The 22,656-nt window shown below is 55.9% G+C and overlaps 3 protein-coding genes across 3 annotated transcripts in view; 1 reads left to right on the forward strand and 2 right to left on the reverse strand.

Annotated features, from left to right (window-relative positions):
• Nucleotides 1-4,187: 4,187 nt before the first annotated feature.
• Nucleotides 4,188-8,314, reverse strand: SPINT2 (serine peptidase inhibitor, Kunitz type 2; the record flags this gene model as incomplete). The annotated part of the gene is made up of 5 exons (XM_080361696.1): nucleotides 4,188-4,401; nucleotides 4,489-4,536; nucleotides 5,283-5,453; nucleotides 6,694-6,750; nucleotides 8,206-8,314. The coding sequence occupies 5 exons, from the start codon at nucleotides 8,312-8,314 to the stop codon at nucleotides 4,232-4,234; spliced, it is 555 nt and encodes a 184-aa protein (XP_080217822.1). The 3' UTR covers nucleotides 4,188-4,231.
• Nucleotides 8,315-11,037: 2,723 nt separating this feature from the next.
• Nucleotides 11,038-16,053, forward strand: LOC308051323 (protein phosphatase 1 regulatory subunit 14A-like; the record flags this gene model as incomplete). Its single annotated transcript, XM_080361697.1, has 4 exons — nucleotides 11,038-11,223; nucleotides 13,853-13,933; nucleotides 14,959-14,991; nucleotides 15,988-16,053. The coding sequence occupies 4 exons, from the start codon at nucleotides 11,038-11,040 to the stop codon at nucleotides 16,051-16,053; spliced, it is 366 nt and encodes a 121-aa protein (XP_080217823.1).
• Nucleotides 16,054-19,703: 3,650 nt separating this feature from the next.
• The window catches only part of LOC308051324 (uncharacterized protein C19orf47-like), a gene marked incomplete at its 5' end in the record, with an annotated part of 3,804 nt that continues 851 nt past the window's right edge, over nucleotides 19,704-22,656 (reverse strand). Inside the window, 2 exons of the mRNA XM_080361698.1 lie at nucleotides 19,704-20,135; nucleotides 21,392-21,842. Coding sequence (XP_080217824.1) covers nucleotides 21,417-21,842 — 426 coding nt within the window. The 3' untranslated portion in view covers nucleotides 19,704-20,135; nucleotides 21,392-21,416. The remainder of the gene's footprint in view (nucleotides 20,136-21,391; nucleotides 21,843-22,656) is intronic.

Consider the following 22,656-nt stretch of genomic DNA (forward strand, 5'->3'; position numbering starts at 1 on the left):
ACCCCAAATTCTCCCCAAATTCACCTTCCCCCCCCTCAATTTACCCCCCGCACCCCAAAATTTCACCCCAACCCCAAATTTTACCCCCCCAAACCCCCCAATTTGCGCTTGGCCGCTTCAATAAACACCAAGTTGGTGGCATCTGTGTCACCATTTTTGGGGGGTGTTACCCCATTTTTTGGGGGGGTTACCCCATTTTGGGGGGGGGTCACACATTGGGGGGGTCACCCCCATTTTTTGGGGGGGGTTTGTCCCCATTTTTTTGGGGGGTTTGTTCCATTTTGGGGGGGGTTTGTCCCATTTTTCGGGAGGGTGGTGTCCCCCATTCTTTGAGTGGTTTGTCCCATTTTCTTGGGGGTTTGTCCCATTTTGGGGGGGGGGGGGTGTCCCCCATTCTTTGAGTGGTTTGTCCCATTGTTGGTGGGTTGTCCCATTTTATGGGGGGGGGAATTGTCCCATTTTTTTTGGGGGGGGGGGTTGTCCCATTTGTTGGGGGGAGGGTTTTGTCCCATTTTGGGGGGTTTGTCCCATTTTTTGAGGGGGGGGGTGTCCCCCATTATTTGAGTGGTTTGTCCCATTTGTTGGGTGGTTTGTCCCATTATTGGTGGGTTGTCCCATTTTATGGGGGGGGGGGGGAGGTTTGTCCCATTTTGGGAGGGGGTGTCCCATTTTGGGTGGGGGGGGGTTGTCCCATTTTTGGGGGGGGTGTCCCATTTTTTGGGGGGGTTTGTCCCATTTGTTGGGGGGTGGGGGGTGTCCCATTTGTTGGGTGGATTGTCCCATTTTTTTTTGGGGGGGGGGGGGGTCCCATTTGTTGGGGGGGGGGGGGTGTCCCATTTTGTTGGGGGGGGGGGGGGGTGTCCCATTTTTTTTGGGGGGGGGGTTATCCCATTCTTTGAGTGGTTTGTCCCATTGTTGGTGGGTTATCCCATTTTATGGGGGGGGTTGTCCCATTTGTTGCAAGGGGGGGGGGGGGATGTCCCATTTTGGGGGGGGTTGTCCAATTTTTGGGGGGGGGGGGGTTGTCCCATTTGTTGGGTGGATTGTCTCTTTTTTTTTGGGGGGGGGGGGGGGAGGTTTATCCCATTTTTTGGGGGTGTTTGTCCCATATTGATATTTTTACCCCAATTTTGACTTTTGGGCCGCGCCAACAAATCGGGGTGGGGGGGGGTTACCCCACCCAATTTTGAGGTGTGTCCCCCCCCCCATTTGCGTCACATCCCAGGTCACGGGGGGGGTCACCCCCCACCCCACCCAGTGACACCCACGGACTTTGCGCCAGTGACGAATCTTTATTGTCAGGGTGTGTTTGGGGGGGGGGCGGTGACACCCATGGGTGGGGGTGACACCCTTAGGGTGTGTGTGTGTTAGGGGGGGGGGGGGTGTCACCCCATTGTCACCTCCTGTCCCCCCCCCTTAGTGACATTTCTTCTCCGGCTTCTTCTCTTTGGGCTTTTTGGGTGGTTTGTCCTTTTTCTTGCGCTCGGGATCGTGGTGCTGGGGGGGGGGGGGGGGGTGATATTGGGGGGTTAATTTTGGGGAGGGGGGGGGTGTGACCCCCCCAGGGGTGTAGGGGACAATGTGGGGGGGGGTGTGGGGATATTGTGGGGGGGGTCTGGGGACATTTAGGGGACATTTAAGGGACATTTTGGGGGGGGGGGTTGTTCTCACCTTCCGCTCATCGTCCGAGCTGGAGCTGGAGCTGGAGCTGGAAGATGAACGATCCTGGGGGGGGGGCAGAAATTAGGGGGGTATGGGGTGCCCCCCCTACAAAAATAGGGGGTTCCAAAGGGGGTTTTGGGTTGGGGGGGGTCCCAGGGGTGTCCCCACAATTTGGGGTGTCGCCTCAGTTTGGGATGGGGGGGGGGGCCAAGGGGGTTTCCCAAGGAAATGGGGGGGGGGTACATGTAGGGGGGTCCCCAGGGAGGAGGGGGAACATTTGGGGGTCTCAAATTTGGGGGGGGGGGGGGGGGTCCCAGGGGTGTCTAGGGGGGGCAGATTTGGGGGTCAATGTTGGGGGGATCCCAGTTTATTAATGGGGGGGGGAAGGTTTGGGGGGTCCCCAGAGTTGGGGGGGGAGGGGAAGGTTTGGGGGGGTCATGGAGGTGGCGGGGGGGGGGGGGTACAGATTTTATGGGGTATCAAATTTGGCGGGGGGGGGGAAGGTTTGGGAGGGTCCCAAGTTTAGGGGGGTGGGGGGAGGGCTGGGGGGGGGGGGGGGAACAGTTTTGGGGAGGTCCCAAGTCTGGGGGGTCCCAGGGAGGTGAGGAGGGGGGGTGTCAATTTGGGGGGGAGGGGAGGAAGGTTTTGGGGGGGGTCCCAAGTCTGAGGAGGTCCCAGGGAGGTTGGGGGGAGGGGGGGAAGGTTTTGGGGGAGGTCCCAAGTCTGGGGGGGGTCCCAGGGAGGTGGGGGGGGGGGTGTGTGTCAATTTGGGGCGAGGGGGGGAAGGTTTTGGGGGGGGTCCCAAGTCTGGGGGGGTCCAAGGGAGGTGGGGAGGGGGGGTGTCAATTTGGGGGGGTCCCAAGTCTGGGGGGGTCCCAGGGAGGTAGGAGGGGGGGTGTCAATTTGGGGGGGTCCCAAGGCTGGGGGGGGGTCCCAGGGAGGTGGGAGGGGGGGTGTCAATTTAGGGGGAGGGGGGAAGGTTTTGGGGGGGTCCCAAGACTCGGGGGGTCCCAGGGAGGTGGCGGGGGGGGGGGGGTGTCAATTTGGGGGTCGGGGGGGAGGTTTTGGGGGGGTCCCAAGTCTGGGGGGGTCCCAGGGAGGTGGGGGGGGGGGGGGGGTGTCAATTTGGGGTTTGGGGGGGGGGAAGGTTTTGGGGGGGTCCCATGTCTGGGGAGGTCCCAGGGAGGTGCAGGATGGGGGGGGGGGGGGGGTATCAATTCGGGGGAGGGGGGGGACACGACAGTTTTGGGGGGGGTCCCAAGGAGGTGGGGGGGGGTGTCAATTTGGGGGTGCGGTGGGGGGTTTTGGGGGGGGTCCCAAGTCTGGGGGGGGTCCCAGGGAAATGGGGGGGGGGGGGTCCCTCACCTGGTGCTTCTTGCCCGATGGCGGCGGCTTGGGCTTGTCCATGTTTGCAGTAGGAGGGGGACACACGGAACTGCGGCGTCAACCGGTTCCCCCCCCAAGTTTTGTGGGTGCGGGAGGGGGCGGGGCCAGTGGGGGAGGGGCCGCACTTTGCCCTGGGTGGCACCTCATGGCGGTGGGGGGCAAATATTTCCGGGGGGGGGGGGGGGTGACACAAAGTTCATGGTTCCCCCCCCCAATATAAGGGTGTTTGTGTCATTTACACCCCCCCCAACACCCCAATTTCCCCTTGACACCCCAAATTTCCCCACCCCAATTTTTCACATGGGGGGGTTTAACCCCCCTAAACCAGCATTGGGGGGGGGGGACAAAAATATTTCTGCAAAAATCCCCATTTTGGGGACCCCCCCCCTCCCAATAAAATGGTCTCATCCAGATTTAGTGTCCCAGTGCATTCAGGAAGAGCCCATTGCATTGGGGGGGGGGGGGTCCCAGTTCCCACCCCCCCCTCAATAAAATGGTCTCATCCAGGTTTAGTGTCCCAGTCTATTCAGGAAGAGCCCATTCCATTGTGCGGAGGGGGGCAAGTTCCCATTTAATCATCATTTTATGCCCCCTCCCCAACATTTTCGGGGTCTCCTCCCAAATTTGACCCAATTTGTGTGAATTTCCCTTTATTCCGGCAAAAAATTTTCCCTCAAATGTATAAAAAACCCTCCCCAAAAAAATTCATCGTTAACCCCTCGATTCCCATTAATTCGATACAATAATTATAATCAAACCCCCCCTGCGCACCCTTAAAAATCATCAAGACCAACCACAGATCATTAAGACCCCCCCCAAAATCATTAAGACCCCCCCCCAAATTACCAAAATCACCAAAAAACCCCCAAAAATCACCAGTTCTGATTCCCCATTTGGGGAGCAGGGGGGAAACAGGAAAATTGGGATAAAATCCCCCCAATTTGTTCATTTTTGGGGGGGGTGGTGGGTTATTTTTTAGGGGGGGGTCACTAAATAATTATCCCCCCCCCCCCCTCTTTAATTTTTCTACAAAAAGATGTAAAAAATTGCAGTGAAAAGAGACACAAAAATTCTATAAAGACCAAAAGCGGGTGCTCAAAACGCACCGGAAAAAACCATTTTGGGGGGGGGGGGGAGGCTCATTTTGGGGGAAATTCGTTAAAAAAAGGGGGTTTTATCCCCCTCAGAGGGTGTAGACGTTGCTCATCAAACACTCCTTGTCATCGGGGGGGGTCCAAATCGCCGCCGTTCCCGGCGCTTCTGTCTTTTTGCGGCACTTTTTGATGGCGACGTGGGTGATGTAGCCGACCAAGATGGCCGCCAGGAAGGCCAAGTGGACGCCGAGCGTCAATGCTGCGTTAGAGAGCTCGTTAGTGTCCTCATGCTTGTGACAAAGGGATAATGAGCGCTAATTATGTGCTTGGGGGGGGGTGGCGGTACCTTTGGTGGAGACGCAACCGCCGCGCCCATCGGTGTCGCCGGTGTTGTCTGAAATGGGGGTAAATGGGTGAAATGGGGGTGAGGGGGATGGTGCTGGTGTCACCAAAGTGTCCCCAAGGGTGTTGGCATAAAATGGCGCCAGAATCACCTCAGGGCAAAATGGCGCCAGAATCACCTCAGGGTTCAAAATGGCGCCAGAATCACCTCAGGGTCCAAATGGCGCCAGAATCACCTCTGGGTCAAAATGGCCCCAGAATCACCTCAGGGGGAAAATGGCGCCAAATCACCTCAGGGTCCAAATGGCGCCAGAATCACCTCAGGGACAAAATGGCGCCTGAATCACTTCAGGGCTCAATATGGAGCCAGAATCACCTCAAGGGTCAAAACGGCACCAGAATCACCTCAGGGACAAAATGGCGACAGAATCACCTCAGGGACAAAATGGCGCCTGAATCACCTCAGGGTCAAAATGGCGCCAGAATCACCTCAGGGACAAAATGGCACCAGAATCACCTCAGGTTAAAATGGCGCCAAAACCACCTCAGTGTCAAAATGGCGCCAGAATCACCTCAGGGTCAAAATGGCGCCAGAATCACCTCAGGGTTCAAAATGGCGCCAGAATCACCTCAGGGTCAAAATGGAGCCAGAATCACCTCAGGGACAAAATGGCGCCAGAATCACCTCAGGGTCAAAATGGCGCCAGAATCACCTCAGGGACAAAATGGCGCCTGAATCACCTCAGGGATCAAAATGGCTCCAGAATCACCTCAGGGACAAAATGGCGCCCGTCTCACCTGTCTTGGGGCCGCAGCGGCTCCAACATTCCTCTTCGTTAGCGTAATTGTTCTTGTTGCCGCGGCAGCCGCCGTAGGTGAATTCGCGGCACGTTTGGTTGCCGGGGATGTAAAACCAGCGTCGGAAGGCGGCGCGACAGGGGCCGGTGACCCGCGGCGCCCGGCAGTACTCTGAGAGGGCAAATTCGTTAATTAGCGGGGTGGTTAATTAGCAGGGGGATGTTAATTAGTGATTGGGGGGGATACACGGCAGGTTTGGTTGGTTGTGATATGAAACCAACGTGGGGCGGAGGCAGCGGGGTTAATTAAGTAATTAGAGGGATAATTAATTAGCAGAGGGCTTAATAATTAGGGGAGGGTGTTAATTAATGAAAGGAGAAGGTTAATTAATGAAAGGAGAGGGTTAATTAATGATTAGTGGGGGATTTGTGGGAGGTTCGATTCATCACAATATAAACCAATATTGGAACGTGGTGTGGAACCATCAGTACTCTGGGGGGTTAATTAATTAATTGGGGTGATAATTAATTAATTGGGGGGATAAATAATTAGGTAAGGGGCCAATTCATTAGCGGAGGATGTTAATTAATGAGAGAAGAGGGTTAATTAATGATTAGTGGGGAATTTGTGGGAGGTTCGGTTCATCGCGATATAAACCAATGGGGGAAAGTGGTGTGGACCTATCAGTACTCTAGGGAGTTAATTAATTAATTGGGGGATAATTAATTAGGGAAGGAGCTAATTAATTAGGGGTGGGTGTTAATTAATGAGAGGAGAGGGTTCATTAATGATTAGTGGGGGATTTCGTGGCAGGTTTGGTTCATTGCAACATAAAACCAATGTGGCGCGGACCCATTGGTACTCTGGGGGTTTAATTAATCAATTGGGGGGATAATTAATTAATTGGGGGGATAATTAATTAGGAGAGGGGTTAATTCACTAGGGGAGGGTGTTAATTAATGAGAGGAGAGGGTTAATTAATGATTAGCGGGGAATTTGTGGCAGGTTTGGTTCGGTGCGACATAAAACCAATATTGGAACACAGCGCTGACCCATCGGTGCGTGGCGTTCCTGGGGGGGGTTAATTAATCAATTGGGGGTTAATTAATTAGGAGAGGGGTGAATTGATATGAGGAGAGGGTTAATTAATTGGCGAAGGGGTTAATTAATTAGAGGAGGGGTTAATTAATTAATTAGGGGAAGGAATTCCCAGCAGGTTTGTTTCATCGCAACGTGTCACCCTGCAGCACTCCGAAGGGGTTAATTCATTAATTGGGGGGGTTAATTAATTAATTGGAGGGGTAATTAATGAAAAGATGGGTTAATTACTTAGAGAAGAGTGTTAATTAATTAGAAGAGGCGTTAATTAATTAGAAAAGGGGGTTAATTAATGATATTTTGGGGGGTTTACCAGCATATGAGGGGTCGGTGTCCAGTGGTTCCATTTGCTGCTGTGGCGGCTTCGGGGCTTCAAAATGATCAAAACCGGCCAAAATGACCCAATTTGGTTGTTTTTTTGGGGGGAAATGAGGCAAAATAATTAATAAAAATTAAATAATAATCGGGATTTTTAGTTAAATTTGGGGTTTTGGCCCCAAAAATAGAAAATGAAGCCAATTTAATGTGGAAAAAAAGGGGTTTATGGGGTGAAAAATGGGTTTAATGAGCCCCCCCCACCAATGAGGGGGGGGGAGGGGGAGGGGGTCGTGACCTTTGAGGAGGTCCCCAATTTGGGGGGGGGGGGTTGGGGGGCCCTGAAGGGGCTTAGGGGGGCTTGGGGGGGTCATGACCTTTAGGGGGGTCCCCACTTTGAGGGGGGTGGGGTCTGGGGGTCCCTGTGGGGGGGTTGGGGGGCCCTGGGGGGGGTCATGACATTTGTAGGGGGGGGTCCCCAATTTGGGGGGGTTTTGGGGGCCCTGGGGGGGTCGTGACCTTTGGGGGGGTCCCCACTTTGGGGGGAGGGGGGGTCTGGAGGTCCCTGTGGGGGGGGTTGGGGGGGGCCTGAGGGAGTCGTGACCTTTGGGGGGGTCCCCAATTTGGGGGGGGGGTTGGGGGGCCCTGGAGGGGTCGTGACCTTTGGAGGGGTCCCCACTTTGGGGGGGGGGGGGGTCTGGGGGTCCCTGTGGGGGGTTGAGGGGGCCCCGGGGGGGGGTCGTGACCTTTTGGGGGGGGTGGGGTCCCAATTTAGGGGGGTTTTGGGGGGCCCTGGGAGGGTCGTGACCTTTGGGGGGGGTCCCCACTTTGGGGGGAGGGGGGGTCTGGAGGTCCCTGTGGGGGGGGTTGGGGGGGCCTGGGGGAGTCGTGACCTTTGGGGGGGGTCCCCAATTTGGGGGGGGGGGTTGGGGGGCCCTGGGGGGGTCGTGACCTTTTGGGGGGTCCCCACTTTGAAGGGGGGGGTCTGGGCGCCTTGTGGGGGGTTGGGGGGGGCCCGAGGGGGGGTGTCGTGACCTTTGGGGGGGGTCTAGGGGTCTCTGTGGGGGGGGTTGGGGGGGCCTGGGGGGGTCGTGACCTTTGGGGGGGTCCCCACTTTGAAGGGGGGGGGTCTGGGGGCCCTGTGGGGGGTTGGGGGGGCCCGGGGGGGGGGGTCGTGACCTTTGGGGAGGTCCCCACTTTGAGGGGGGTGGGGTCTGGGGGTCCCTGTGGGGGGGTTGGGTGGGGTCGTTATCTTTGGGTGGGGGGGGTCCCCAATATGGGGGGGGCTCTGAGGGTTTTGCGGGGGTCGTGACCCCTCAGGGACCTCTAAACCGCCCCCCCCCCCACCCCCCCCCCCGCAAATTGGTGACCCCCCCGAAAGGTCATGACCCTACAGGCTCCGCCCACCTCCCCGGACACCTCCAAACAACGCCCCCCCCACATTGCCCCCCCCTCCTTCCCCCCCCCGCTCCATCCCCCCCCCCGCCCCGGGGCCCGTTGTGTCCGTTACCGAGCGGGGGGGTCCCGTTGGGGCCGGTGTCGGGTCCGGTGGCGGCGGCTCCGTGGAAATGGAGGAAAACGAGTGAAAGCAGCAGCGGGAGGAGCAGCCCGGGCGCCATGGCCGCCGCCGCTCTACGTCACACAGGTGCGCCCCGCAACGTCACACAGGTGCGACCCCGCCCCGCCGCGCAAGCTCCGCCCACTCGCCGCCAAGCTGCGCCTCCCCGCTAAGCCACGCCCCCCTCGCTAAGCTCCGTCCCCTCGGCATCCTCGCCGCCAATCCCCGCCCCCTCATTTGCATGCGGCGCGGGTAAATGCGGCGCGCCCCGCCCATGGGGAGCCGGCGTTAGGGGGCGATATGGAGGCTATAGGGAGCCATAGGGTGCCATAAGGTTAAGATAGGTGTGGGTGCTATAGGGCGCTATAGGGGGCTACAGAATTAGGAGGTCTGTGGAGGGGCGGCAGGGGCTATAGGGTAAGGAGACCTGTGGGTGCTATAGGGGGCCATAGGGTGCTATAGGGTTATGGGAGTTGCGGGTGTGATAGTGAGCGGTGGGTGCTATAGGTCGCCATAGGGGCTATAGGACACTATAGAGTTTATGGTGTTAGGGGAGTTGTGGGTGCTATAGGTCTCTATAGGGTCTATAGGGTTAGGTGTGCTGTAGTCGCTATAGGTCTCTGTAGGGTCTATAGGATTAGGGGCACTGTGGGTGCTATAGGTCTCTCTAGTGGCTACAGGGTCTATAGGCTTATGGGTGCTGTGGGTGCTATAGGTCTCCATAGGGGCTACAGGGTCTATAGGGTCAGGGTTGCTGTTGGTGCTATAGGTCTCTATAAGGCGCTATAGAGTCTATAGGGTTGGGGCACTGTGGGTGCTATAGGTCTCTATAGGGTGCTATAGGGTCTATAGGGTTAGGGGTGCTGTGGGTGCTATAGGTCTCTACAAGGCGCTATAGAGTCTATAGGGTTAGTGGTGCTGTGGGTGCTATAGGTCTTTATAAGGCGCTATAGGGTCTATAGGGTCAGGGCTGCTGTGGGTGCTATAGGTCTCTATAGGGGCTACAGGATCTATAGGCTTATGGGTGCTGTGGGTGCTATAGGTCTCTATAGGGTGCTATAGGATCTATAGGGTTAGGGGCACTGTGGGTGCTCTAGGTCTCTATAGGGCGCTATAGGGTCTATAGGGTCAGGGTTGCTGTGGGTGCTATAGGTCTCCACAAGGCGCTATAGAGTCTATAGGGTTGGGGCACTGTGGGTGCTATAGATCTCTATAGGGCGCTGTAGGATCTATAGGGTTAGGAGCACTGTGGGTGCTCTAGGTCTCCATAGGGCGCTATAGGGTCTATAGGGTCAGGATTACTGTGGGTGCTATAGGTCTCTATGGGGGCTACAGGGTCTATAAGGTTAGGGGTGCTGTGGTCGCTATAGGTCTCTATAGGGGCTCTAGGGTTCTACAGGTTCTACAGGGTTAGGGGTGCTGTGGGTGCTATAGGTCTCTATAGGGTTCTACAGGGTCTACAGGGTTAGGGGTGCTGTGGGTGCTCTAGGTCTCTGTAAGGCACTATAGGGTCTATAGGGTCAGGGTTGCTGTGGGTGCTCTAGCTCTCTATAGGGCGCTATAGGATCTATAGGGTTAAGGGTGCTGTGGGTACTATAGGTCTCTATAGGACGCTATAGGGTCTATAGGGTCAGGGTTGCTGTGGGTACTATAGGTCTCTATAGGGTGCTATAGGATCTATAGGGTTAGGGGTGCTGTGGGTACTATAGGTCTCTCTAGGGGCTACAGGATCTATAGGCTTATGGGTGCTGTGGGTGCTATAGGTCTCTATAGGGGCTACAGGGTCTATAGGGTTAGGAGTGCTGTGGGTGCTCTAGGTCTCTATAGGGTGCTATAGGATCTATAGGGTTAGGAGCACTGTGGGTGCTCTAGGTCTCTATAGGGTGCTACAGGATCTATGGGCTTATGGGTGCTGTGGGTGCTATAGGTCTCTATAGGGCGCTATAGGGTCTATAGGGTCAGGGTTGCTGTGGGTGCTTTAGGTCTCTATAGGGCGCTATAGGATCTATAGGGTTAGGGGCACTGTAGGTGCTATAAGTCTCTATAGGGGCTACAGGGTCTATAGGGTCAGGGTTGCTGTGGGTGCTCTAGGTCTCTATAAGGCACTATAGAGTCTATAGGGTTAGGGGCACTGTGGGTACTATAGGTCTCTATAGGTGCTATAGGATCTATAGGGTCGGGGTTGCTGTGGGTGCTATAGGTCTCTATAGGAGCTACAGGATCTATAGGCTTATGGGTGCTGTGGGTGCTATAGGTCTCCATAGGGGCTACAGGGTCTATAGGGTCAGGGTTGCTGTTGGTGCTATAGGTCTCTATAAGGCGCTATAGAGTCTATAGGGTTGGGGCACTGTGGGTGCTATAGGTCTCTATAGGGTGCTATAGGGTCTATAGGGTTAGAGGTGCTGTGGGTGCTATAGGTCTCTATAGGGGCTACAGGGTCTACAGGGTTAGGGGTGCTGTGGGTGCTCTAGGTCTCTATAGGGCGCTATAGGATCTATAGGGTCAGGGTTGCTGTGGGTGCTATAGGTCTCTATAGGGTGCTATAGGGTCTATAGGGTCAGGGTTGCTGTGGGTGCTATAGATCTCTATAGGGCGCTATAGGATCTATAGGGTTAGGAGCACTGTGGGTGCTCTAGGTCTCTATAGGAGCTATAGGATCGATAGGGTTAAGGGAGCTGCGGTCACTATTGGTCCCCATAGAGCTGTCCCCTGTAGCCCCGCCCCCCTGTAGCCCCGCCCCCCTGCAGCCCCCGTCCGTCCGTCCGTCCCGCTCCCATCCCCGCGATGGCCGCGAACCGCGTGGGGCGGCGCGGGGGGTCCCCGGGGGGGTCCCGGTGTCCCCGAACCCCCCCCGGGCTCCAGCGGCGCCCGGAGCGGGTCACGGTCAAGTACAACCGGCGGGAGCTTCAACGGCGCTTGGACACCGAGCGCTGGATCGATGGGCGGCTGGAGGAGCTGTACCGGGGCCGGGTACGGGACACTGGGACACCGGGACACCGGGACACCGGGACACCGGGAACGGGGACAGGGACACCGAGACATCGGGGACAAAGAGATGGGACCGGGAAGGAGAATGGGAGCGCGGACAAGGGGAGCGGGGATGGGAATGGGGACAACGGGACCGGGGACAACGGGACCGGGGACAAAGGGACGGGACCGGGAATGGAAGCGGGGAAGGGGAACGGGAGCGGGGACAACGGGAGCGGGAATGGAACCGGGAACGGGGACAGCGGGAGCGGGAATGGAACCGGGAAGGGGAGCGGGGACAGCGGGAGCGGGGATGGGAACGGGGATGGGAACGAGACCGGGAATGGAACCGGACCGGGGACAACGGGACCGGGGGACAAGGGGACGGGACTGGGAATGGAACCGTAGCGGGGACATCTGGAGCGGGGATGGGAATGGGACCGGGGACAACGGGACCGGGGACAAGGGGATGGGAACGGGACCAAGAATGGAACCGGACCGGGGACATCGGGACCGGGGACAAGGGGACCGGGGACAGGAATGGGGATGGGAACGGGACTGGGGACAAGGGGATGGGAACGGGGACAACGGGACCGGGGACAAGGGGACGGGACCGGGAATGGAACCGGAGTGGGGACAACGGGAGCGGGGACAGAAACGGGGATGGGAACGGGACCGGGGACAAGGGGATGGGACCGGGAATGGAACCGGAGCGGGGACATCGGGACCGGGGACAACGGGATCGGGGACAACGGGACCGGGAATGGAACCGGGAAGGGAACGGGAGCGGAGACAAGGGGATGGGAACAGGACCGGGGACAACAGGACGGGACCGGGAATGGAAGCGGAGCGGGGACAACGGGAGCGGGGATGGGACCGACCGGGGACATCAGGAACGGGGATGGGAACGGGACGGGACCGGGACTGGGAATGGAACCGGAGCGGGGACATCGGGACCGGGACAAGGGGACGGGACCGGGGATGGAACCAGACTGGGGACAACGGGACTGGGAATGGAACCGGGAAGGGGAACGGGGACATCGGGAGCGGGGACAAGGGGATGGGACCGGGAATGGAACCGGAGCGGGGACATCGGGACCGGGGACAACGGGACCGGGGACAACGGGACCGGGACAACGGGACCGGGACAGGAATGGGGATGGGAACGGGACCGGGGACAAGGGGACGGGACCGGGGGACAACGGGACCAGGAATGGAACTGGGACCGGGGACATCGGGACCGGGGACAAGGGGACGGACCGGGGATGGAACCGGAGCGGGGACATCGGGAGCTAGCGGGGATGGAAATGGAGCGGGGACAAGGGGACAGGACCGGGAATGGAACCGGGACCGGGGGACATCGGGAGCGGGGATGGGAACGGGACCGGGGACAAGGGGACAGGACCGGGAATGGAACCGGGACCGGGGACATCGGGATCGGGGACATCGGGACCGGGACAACGGGACGGGACCGGAATGGAACTGGAGCGGGGACATCGGGACCGGGGGACAACGGGACCGGGGACAACGGGGACACCGGGAGCAGTTGTGTGGGACCCAGGGGTGGCACCAGGGCCGGTCCCCGAGTGGGTCCCACCCGGGATGCTCGACACGGGGATCCGGTAACCGGGAGCGGGGGGTGTCCCCAAACCCCCCCCACCCCGGGAGTGACACGATGGGACCGGGGTGGGGACAGATGGGAAGTGACAGATGGGCCGGTGGCCTCGGGGGGTGGGGACACTGGGGGGGTGGGGACACACATGGGGGGTTGGGGACAATTGGGGGGGTTGGGGACACACATGGGGTTTGGGGACACTTTGGGGTGTTGGGGGACACTTGGGGGTTGGGGGACAATTGGGGGGGGGTTGGTGGCACTTGGTGGGGGGGGTTGGGGACACTTGGGGGCAGTTTATGGCACTCAGGAGTGTTTGGGACACTCAGGGGGTTGGGGACACTTGGGGACAATTTGGGGGGTTGGGGACACACTCGGGGGGGGGGTTGGGGACAATTGGGGGTGTTGGTGGGACACACATGGTGGGGTTGGGGGACACTTTGGGGTGTTGGGGGACACTCGGGGGGTTGGGGACACACACATGGGGGGGTTGGGGACACACACATGGGGGGTTGGGGACACTTTGGGGGTGTTGGGGACACTCGGGGGGTTGGTGGCACTTTGGGGTGTTGGGAACACTCAGGGGGTTGGGGACACTCGAGGGGGTTGGGGACACATACATTGGGGTGTTGGGGACACTCGGGGGGTTGGGGACACACACATGAGGGGTTGGGGACACTTGGGACAATTTGGGGGGGTTGGGGACACACTCGGGGGGGGTTGGGGACATTTGGGAGTGTTGGGGACATACATGGTGGGGTTGGGGGACACACATATGGGGGTTGGGGACACTTTGGGGTGTTGGGGACACTCGTGGAGATTGTGGGGACCCTCAGGGGGGTTGGGGACACCTGTCCTCCCATTGGGGACACCTAGGGGGGGTTGGGGACACTCAGGGGGGTTTGGGGACCCTCAGGGGGGGTTGGGGACACTCAGGGGGGGGTTGGGGACCTCAGGGGGGGTTGGGGGACACTCGGGGGGGGGGGGTTGGGGACAACCTGTCCCCCCCGTTGGTGACAGGAGAGTGACATCCCCGCCGAGCTGAACATCGACGAGCTGCTGGAGCTGGAGACGGACGAGGAACGAGCCCAAAAGCTGCGGGTGGGTATGGGGGGGGGTCCCCAACACCCCCCCCCATGTGTCCCCAACCCCCACCATGTCCCCACAACCCCCCCAAGTCCCCAACCCCCCAAATGTCCCCAACTTGTGTGACACTCTCACTTACCTTTCCCCCCAAGCGTCCCCAACCCCCCACAATGTCCCCAACCCCCCCCATGTGTGTCCCCAACCCCCCCATGTCCCCACAAACCCCCTCCATGTGTGTCCCCAACCCCCCCATGTGTGTCCCCCAACCCCCCCATGTCCCCCACAACCCCCTCCATGTGTGTCCCCAACCCCCCCAATGTCAACCCCCCTATGTCCCCACACACCCCCCAATGTCCCCACACCCCCATGTGTGTCCCCAACCCCCCCAAATGTCACCCAACACCCAAGTGTCCCCAACCCCCCCAAGTCCCCAAACCCCCGAGTGTCCCCAACCCCCCCATGTGTGTCCCCAACCCCCTCAATGTCCCCAACCCCACCATGTCCCAACCCCCACATGTCCTCACACCCCCCCATGTGTGTCCCCAACCCCCCCAATGTCCCCAACCCCCCCGAGTGTCCCCAACCCCCCTCCATGTCCCCAACCCCCCCCCAATGTCCCCAACCCCCCATGTGTGTCCCCAACCCCCCTCAATGTCCCCAACCCCACCATGTCCCCACAACCCCCACTATGTGTGCCCCCCCCCCCATATCCCCAACCCCCCCCAATGTCCCCAACCCCCCCATGTCCCCCACAACCCCCCCAATGTCCCCACCCCCTCCAAAGTGTCCCCAACCCCCCCCCAATGTCCCCACAACCCCTCAATGTGTCCCCTGAACCCCCCACCAATGTCCCCAATCCCCCCAAGTGTGTCCCCAACCCCCTCAATGTCCCAACCCCCCCATGTCCCCAAACCCCCCATGTCCCCACCCCCTCCCCCAAAGTGTCCCCACCCCCCCCCAAAGTGTCCCCAACCCACATGACACCCCCACTTACCTCCCCCCCCCTTACTCCCCCCCCTCCCAAACCCCCATCGCTCCAGGTCGAGTTGAAATCGTGCGCCGGTGACACGCAGGTGGGTCCCCCTACAACCATTATATATACATATATTATATACATATATATATATAGACCCCCCCATACGTGTCCCCCCTAATCACTCCCCCATCACCCCCCTCAATCACCCCCCATCACCCCCCCCAATCACCCCCCATCAGCCCCCCAATCACATCCCCCCATCACCCACTGTATATTATTTAACCCACACCATATATATACATATATATATATATATATATATATATATATATATATAAGGAACACCGTATATTAACTGCCAACACTATTATCCCCGTGGGGGGGGACAACCCAACCCCCCCCATATTGTCTCAGCTCTGGCTGCTCCGACGCGGCTTTAAAAGGCAAAAATATTCAGTTCCGGTTATTTCACATCGGGGGGGGGACCCTTTTCCCGCTTCCTTATCTCTATCACCAGCTTGGAGAAGGGGGGGGGTAATTAACCCTCTAATTAACCGTCTATGCTAATGAACCCCCCCACTAATTAAGCCGTAACGCTAACGAGGTGTTTTACACACAGGGTTTTATCCGGGAGCTTCTGGCTCAACTCAAAGGGCTCCAGAAGCAACAAGTTCTGCAGCACCCGCCCCCCCCCCCGGACCCACAAAAATATGTGACACCCCCCCCCACTTTGGACCCCCACCCATCACATCCCCCCCCCCGCAGCACCCGCTGTATATTATTTAACCCACACCATATATATATATATATATAATCCACACTGTATATTATTTAACTGTGCACAATGTAAAACATGCGCCCCCCCCCCAATAAAATCATGGACTGCGCCGCATGGGAAAAAATTTGGGCCCCCCCCCCATTAAAAAATTGGGAACCTCCCAATTAAATAATTGGGGCTGCCCAATTAAATAATTAGGAGCCCCCCCCCCCCCCAAATAAAATAGGGATGCATTTAAAAAATTGGGACCCCCCCAAATAAATCAGGACACACCCCCCCCCCCCCCCGAATTGGTTTCTTCCCCCCCCCCCGCAGTTGTTAATGGAACGGTCCAGATGTTGGAACATCTGGGCAGGAAGTGCTCCCACTGCCACCACGTGACGGAGCCACCCACGTGACCCCCGTGCGCGCTGTTCCCACGGTGGGGGGGGTGGGTGGGTGTGTGTGTGTTAAACCCCGAATCGCCCCCAAAATCGTTGATTTTTGGGGCAAAAAATCACCTTTTTGGCACAAAATTGATGGGGAGGTGCTGGGGAGGGGGGTGAACTGGCACCCCAAAACCTCTCAAAAAGTCCCCGGATGCCTGAAAATGCCCCCAAACCCTTTCAATTCACCCCAAAACCTCTCAGATTCGCCCCAAATTTACCTCGAAATTCCCCAATTCACCCCAAAATCCAACTGAATCCCCAAAAAAACTGACACCAAATTCCTTCAATTTCCAAAGTTGGAACCACAGGGAGCCCCAAAATGTGTCTTGGCTCCTAATTTCCCCCATTTCACCCCATTTCCTCCCCATTTCTCCCCATTTCCCCCAGTTTCCCCCCATTATTTCCCCCCATTTCCCCCATTTCATCCCATTTCCCTCCATTATTTCCTCTCCATTTCATCCCATTATTTCTCCCCATTTCATCCCCATTTCCCCCCATTATTTCCTCCCATTTCATCCCATTTCCCCCCATTATTTCTCCCCATTTTCCCCCATTTCATCCCCATTTCCCCCCATTATTTCCTCCCATTTCATCCCATTTCCCCCCCATTATTTCTCCCCATTTCCCCCATTTCATCCCATTTCCCTCCATTATTTCCCCCCATTTCATCCCATTTCCCCCCATTATTTCTCCTCATTTCTCCCATTCCCCCCATTTCACCCCATTCCCAACTCTTCCCCATTTCTCCCCATTTTACCCCATGTCCCCCATTTCTCCCCATTTTTCTCCATTCTTCCCCATTTCCCCCCATTCTTACCCCCATTATTCCCCATTATTTATCCCCATTTCCCCCCATTATTTATCCCCATTTCCCCCCCATTTCTCCCCATTATTTCGCTCAATTTCTCCCATTTCCCATTTCACTCCATTCTCCATTTGTCCCCATTTCTCCCCATTACCCCCAATTCTTCCCCATTTCCCATTTCTCCCCATTTCCCCCCATTATTCCCCCCATTTTCTCCCCATTCCCCCCATTATTTCTCCTCATTTCCCTCCATTTCTCCCATTTCACCCCATTTCTCTCATTCCTCCCCATTTCCCCCCATTATTTCCCCCATTTTCTCCCCATTCCCCCCATTATTTCTCCCCATTTCTCCCATTCCATCCATTTCTCCCATTTCCCCCATTTCTCCCCATTCCCCCCATTATTTCTCCCCATTTGCTCCCCATTATTTCTCCCCATTTCACTCAATTTCCCCCCCATTTCTCCCCATTCTTCCCCATTTCTCCCCAATTCTTCCCCATTTCCCCCCATATCCAATTTCCCCCCATTTCTCCCCATTTTTCCCCCCATTTCTCCCCATTATTTCACTTAATTTATCCCATTTCCCCCCATTATTTCTCCCCATTTCCCCCATTTCATCCCCATTTCCCCCCATTATTTCTCCCCATTTCTCTCATTCCCCCCATTTCACCCCATTCCCAACTCTTCCCCATTTCTCCCCATTTTACCCCATGTCCCCCATTTCTCCCCATTTTTCTCCATTCTTCCCCATTTCCCCCCATTCTTTACCCCCATTATTCCCCATTATTTATCCCCATTTCCCCCCCATTTCTCCCCATTATTTCACTCAATTTCTCCCATTTCCCATTTCCCTCCATTCTCCATTTGTCCCCATTTCTCCCCATTACCCCCAATTCTTTCCCATTCCCATTACCCCCAAATTCCTCCCCATTTCCCCCATTATTTCTCCCATTTCTCCCCATTTCTCATTTCTCTCATTCCTCCCCATTTCCCCCCATTATTTCCCCCATTTTCTCCCCAATTCCCCCCCATTATTTCTCCCCATTTCCCTCCATTTCCCAATTCCCCCATTTCTCCCCATTTCACCCCATTCCCCCCCATTTTCTCCCCATTTCATCCATTTCCTCCCCATTATTTCCCCCATTCCCCCCATTTTCTCCCCATTATTTCTCCCCATTTCCCCCATTTTCTCCCCATTATTTCTCCCCATTTCACTCAATTTCTCCCATTTCCCCCATTTCCCCCATTATTTCCCATTTCCCCCATTATTTCCCATTTCTCCCCATTCCTCCATTATTTCTCCCCATTTTCTCTCCATTCCCCCCATTATTTCTCCCCATTTCAGTTTTCTCCCATTTCCCCCCATTCCCCCCAATTCTTCCCCATTTCTCCCCATTTTCTCCCCCATTTCCCTAATTCCTCCCCATTTCCCCCCATTATTTCTCCCCATTTCTCTCATTCCTCCCCATTCTTCCCCCTTTGTCCCCGTTATTTCTCCCCATTATGCCCCATTTCTCCTCCTCCCGCACATCCAGTGCTGGGGGGCAGTGCTGTGGGATCTATGGGGCAGAGCGGACACGCTATGGGGCACCTGTGGGTCTGTGCAAGAGCTATGGGGGGGTGTGGGGCAGTGCTGTGGATCACCTCAGGGACAAAATGGCGCCAGAATCACCTCAGGGTCAAAAATGGCGCCTGAATCACCTCAGGGCTCAAAATGGCGCCAGAATCACCTCAGGGACAAAATGGCGCCAGAATCACCTCAGGGCTCAAAATGGCGCCTGAATCACCTCAGGGTTCAAAATGGCGCCAGAATCACCTCAGGGTCAAAATGGCGCCAGAATCACCTCATGGATCAAAATGGCAGCAGAATCACCTCAGGGTCAAAATGGCGCCAGAATCGTCTCAGGGTCAAAATGGCGCCAGAATCACCTCAGGGACAAAATGGCGCCTGAATCACCTCAGGGTCAAAATGGTGCCTGAATCACCTCAGGGCAAAATGGCGCCTGAATCACCTCAGGGCTCAAAATGGCGCCTGAATCACCTCAGGGACAAAATGGCGCCAGAACCACCTCAGGGTCAAAATGGCGCCAAATCACCTCATGGATCAAAATAGCAGCAGAATCACCTCAGGGTCAAAATGGCGCCAGAATCGTCTCAGGGTCAAAATGGCGCCAGAATCACCTCAGGGACAAAAATGCGCCAGAATCACCTCAGGGTCAAAATGGCGCCTGAATCACCTCAGGGCAAAATGGCGCCTGAATCACCTCAGGGTTCAAAATGGCGCCGGAATCACCTCAGGGCAAAATGGCGCCAGAATCACCTCAGGGCTCAAAATGGCGCCAGAATCACCTCAGGGACAAATGGCGCCAAATCACCTCACGGATCAAAATGGCGCCAGAATCACCTCAAGGTCAAAATGGCACCAGAATCGTCTCAGGGTCAAAATGGCGCCAGAATCACCTCAGGGACAAAATGGCGCCAGAATCACCTCAGGGTCAAAATGGCGCCTGAATCACCTCAGGGCAAAATGGCGCCTGAATCACCTCAGGGCTCAAAATGGCGCCAGAATCACCTCAGGGTCAAAATGGCGCCTGAATCACCTCAGGGTCAAAATGGTGCCAGAATCACCTCAAGGTTCAAAATGGCGCCAGAATCACCTCAGGGGTCAAAATGGCGCCAGAATCACCTCAGGGGTCAAAATGGCGCCAGAATCACCTCAGGGTCAATATTTAACGCACCCAGATGGGTCCCCATTCACAAAATCGGGGGGGGGGGAGAGTTAATTAACACCAATTAGAGCCATTTCCACGCTTTATTGCAAAAAAAGTGTCACGGCGGGTGACACAAAAAAGCCAAAAATCAGGAGGAAAAACTAAAACCGATAAAATTATCCCACTCGTTTTCACACAGCAAAATAAAACCACCCGAAACGCAACAAAATCCCTCACAAAATGGGTTAAATAAGAGCAATTAGTGGGGTTTTCTTCTTAAAAAGACTCACCTGGACGGCCTCGACTCACCCGCGGGCCCAAAGTCTTTATTTTGGGGTGAAAAAAGGTCTTTTTGGGGGTTGTGGTGACGTCATCAGCAGGAAATTTGAGGGAGAATAAATAGTTTCAGTTCAAAATCCCGGTGGGATGAGCTCGAGGCCCCGGTGAAGGTGTTAATTAAATTAAGGCGATTTTGGGTTATTTTGAGCCCCCACGGAGGGTTTTTGTTGTTTTTTTTCCCTGAAATTGAGGGAAAAATGTGTAAAAATAGGGAAAAATTGGGGGAAAATGGAGGTTTTGGGGCTGGTAGCGACGGTTTGGCCTCGGTGGGGAGATTTGGCGGGAAAAGAGGGGTTTCCCGCCAAAAAACAGCGGGATGAGGGGAAAAAATGTCGGGATGAGGGATAAATGAGTTTGGATGAGGAGAAGATAGTCGGGATGAGGCAAAAAAGTGTCGGGATGAGGCGAAATATATTGGGATGAGGCAAAAAATAGTTGGGATGAGGCGGAAAGTTGTTGGGATGAGGTGAAAAATAGTCGGGATGAGGTGAAATGTATTGGGATAAGGCGAAATATATCGGGATGAGGCAAAAATGTCCTGGGATGAAGCAAAAAAGTGTCGGGATGAGGCAAAAATATGTCGGGATGAGGCAAAAAAGTGTCAGGATGAGGCAAAAAATGTTGGGATGAGGCAAAAAAGTGTCGGGATGAGGAGAAAATACATCGGGATGAGGCAAAAATATGTCGGGATGAGGCAAAAAAGTCATCGGGATGAGGACAAAATGTCTTGGGATGAGGTGAAAACTGTCGGGATGAGGCAAAAACACGTCGGGATGAGGTGAAATATATTGGGATGAGGCAAATAAGTGTTGGGATGAGGCAAAAATACGTCGGGATGAGGTGAAATATATCAGGATGAAGCAAAAAACAGTTGGGATGAGGTAAAAAGTCGTCGGGATGAGGCAAAAAAGTGTCGGGATGAGGTGAAATATATTGGGATGGGGCAAAAAAACGTTGGGATGAGGCAAAAATGTCTTGGGATGAGGTGAAATATATTGGGATGAGGCCAAAAAATAGTTGGGATGAGGCAAAAAGTCGTCGGGATGAGGTGAAATATATTGGGATGAGGCAAAAAAGTGTCGGGATGAGGAGAAAACTGTTGGGATGAGGCAAAAAACAGTCGGGATGAGGCAAAAAATGTCTTGGGATGAGGTGAAAATTGTTGGGATGAAGCAAATAAGTGTTGGGATGAAGCAAAAAACATCGGGATGAGGCCAAAAAGTGTCGGGATGAGGCCAAAATCTGTTGGGATGAGGTGAAATATATTGGGATGGGGCAAAAAAATGTTGGGATGAGGCGAAATTATGTCGGGATGAGGCCAAAAAGTGTCGGGATGAGGCCAAAAATTCCATCAGAATGAGGCAAAAATGTCTTGGGATGAGGCCAAAAAGTGTCAGGATGAGGCCAAAAAGGTGTCAAGATGAGGCCAAACCCACCGTGCCATGGCCAACATGGCGCCGGTTACTCCGTCTTCCTCCCCAGGCGCTGGAAGACGCTGATGGTGCCGGCGTCGTCCATGCGGGCGCCGGGGCCATCGCTGGTGCTCGTCACCTTCGCGCTCCCCCAGGTCCGTTTAATGGTCACCCGAAATTCGGGGGGCGGTTTATCCTTCGTGCTGGTGACATCGTCGTCCCGCGGTTGCAATTTCGGGGGCGATTTTGGCGCGAGGTGCCGGGTTTTGGTAGCGAAGGGGGCGGTTTTGGCTTGGGAACTGGTGGCTTTGGCCTTGACGGGCCCTCCCGGTTCGGCGCTGGGTGTTTGGGGGCGTTTCGGGGGTTTCTTTAAGACGCCGGCGTATTGGAGGACGGAACAGTCGTCGTCGCTGTCGGCGGGTTCGGCGGCGTCGGGCGGTAACGTGGCGCCAAGTCGGCTGAACACCCCGGTGGGCTGGGGACAGATAGGGAGAAACCGCCATGATGCTCCAAAAAGCTCCTGGATCCCCCCAAAAATCCTCCTGGACAGCCCAAAAAAACCTCCTTGAGGACCCAAAATCCTCCTGGATGCACCAAAAAACATCCTGGAGGACCCAAAAACCATCCTGGAGGACCCAAAGAACCTCTTGGGGACACCAAAAAACATCCTGGAGGCTCCAAAGAAACCTTCTGGAGGCTCCAAAAAAGCTCCTGGAGGACCCAAAGAACCTTCTGGAGGACCCAAAAAACATCCAGGAGGCACCAAAAAACATCCTGGAGGACCCAAAAACCATCCTGGAGGACCCAAAGAACCTCTTGGGGGCACCAAAAAACATCCTGGAGGACCCAAAATACCTCCTGGAGGCACCAAAAAACATCCAGGAGGCACCAAAAAACATCCTGGAAGACCCAAAGAACCTCTTTGGGGGCACCAAAAAACATCCTGGAGGATCCAAAAAACATCCTGAGGGACCCAAAAACCATCCTGGAGGACCCAAAAAAGCTCCTGGAGGCACCAAAAAACATCCTGAAGGACCCAAAAAACATCCTGGAGGACCCAAAGAACCTCTTGGGGGTACCAAAAAACATCCAGGAGGCATCGAAAAACATCCTGGAGGACCCAAAAAAACATCCTGGAGGACCCAAAAATCCTCCAGGAGGCCTCAAAAACCATCCTGGAGGACCCAAAGAACCTTCTGGAGGACCCAAAGAACCTTTTGGGGGCACCAGAAACATCCTGGAGGACCCAAAAACCATCCTGGAGGACCCAAAGAACCTTCTGGAGGACC

This window comes from Nesoenas mayeri (genome assembly GCF_963082525.1).
Source record: "Nesoenas mayeri genome assembly, chromosome: 37".
NCBI lineage: Eukaryota > Metazoa > Chordata > Aves > Columbiformes > Columbidae > Nesoenas > Nesoenas mayeri.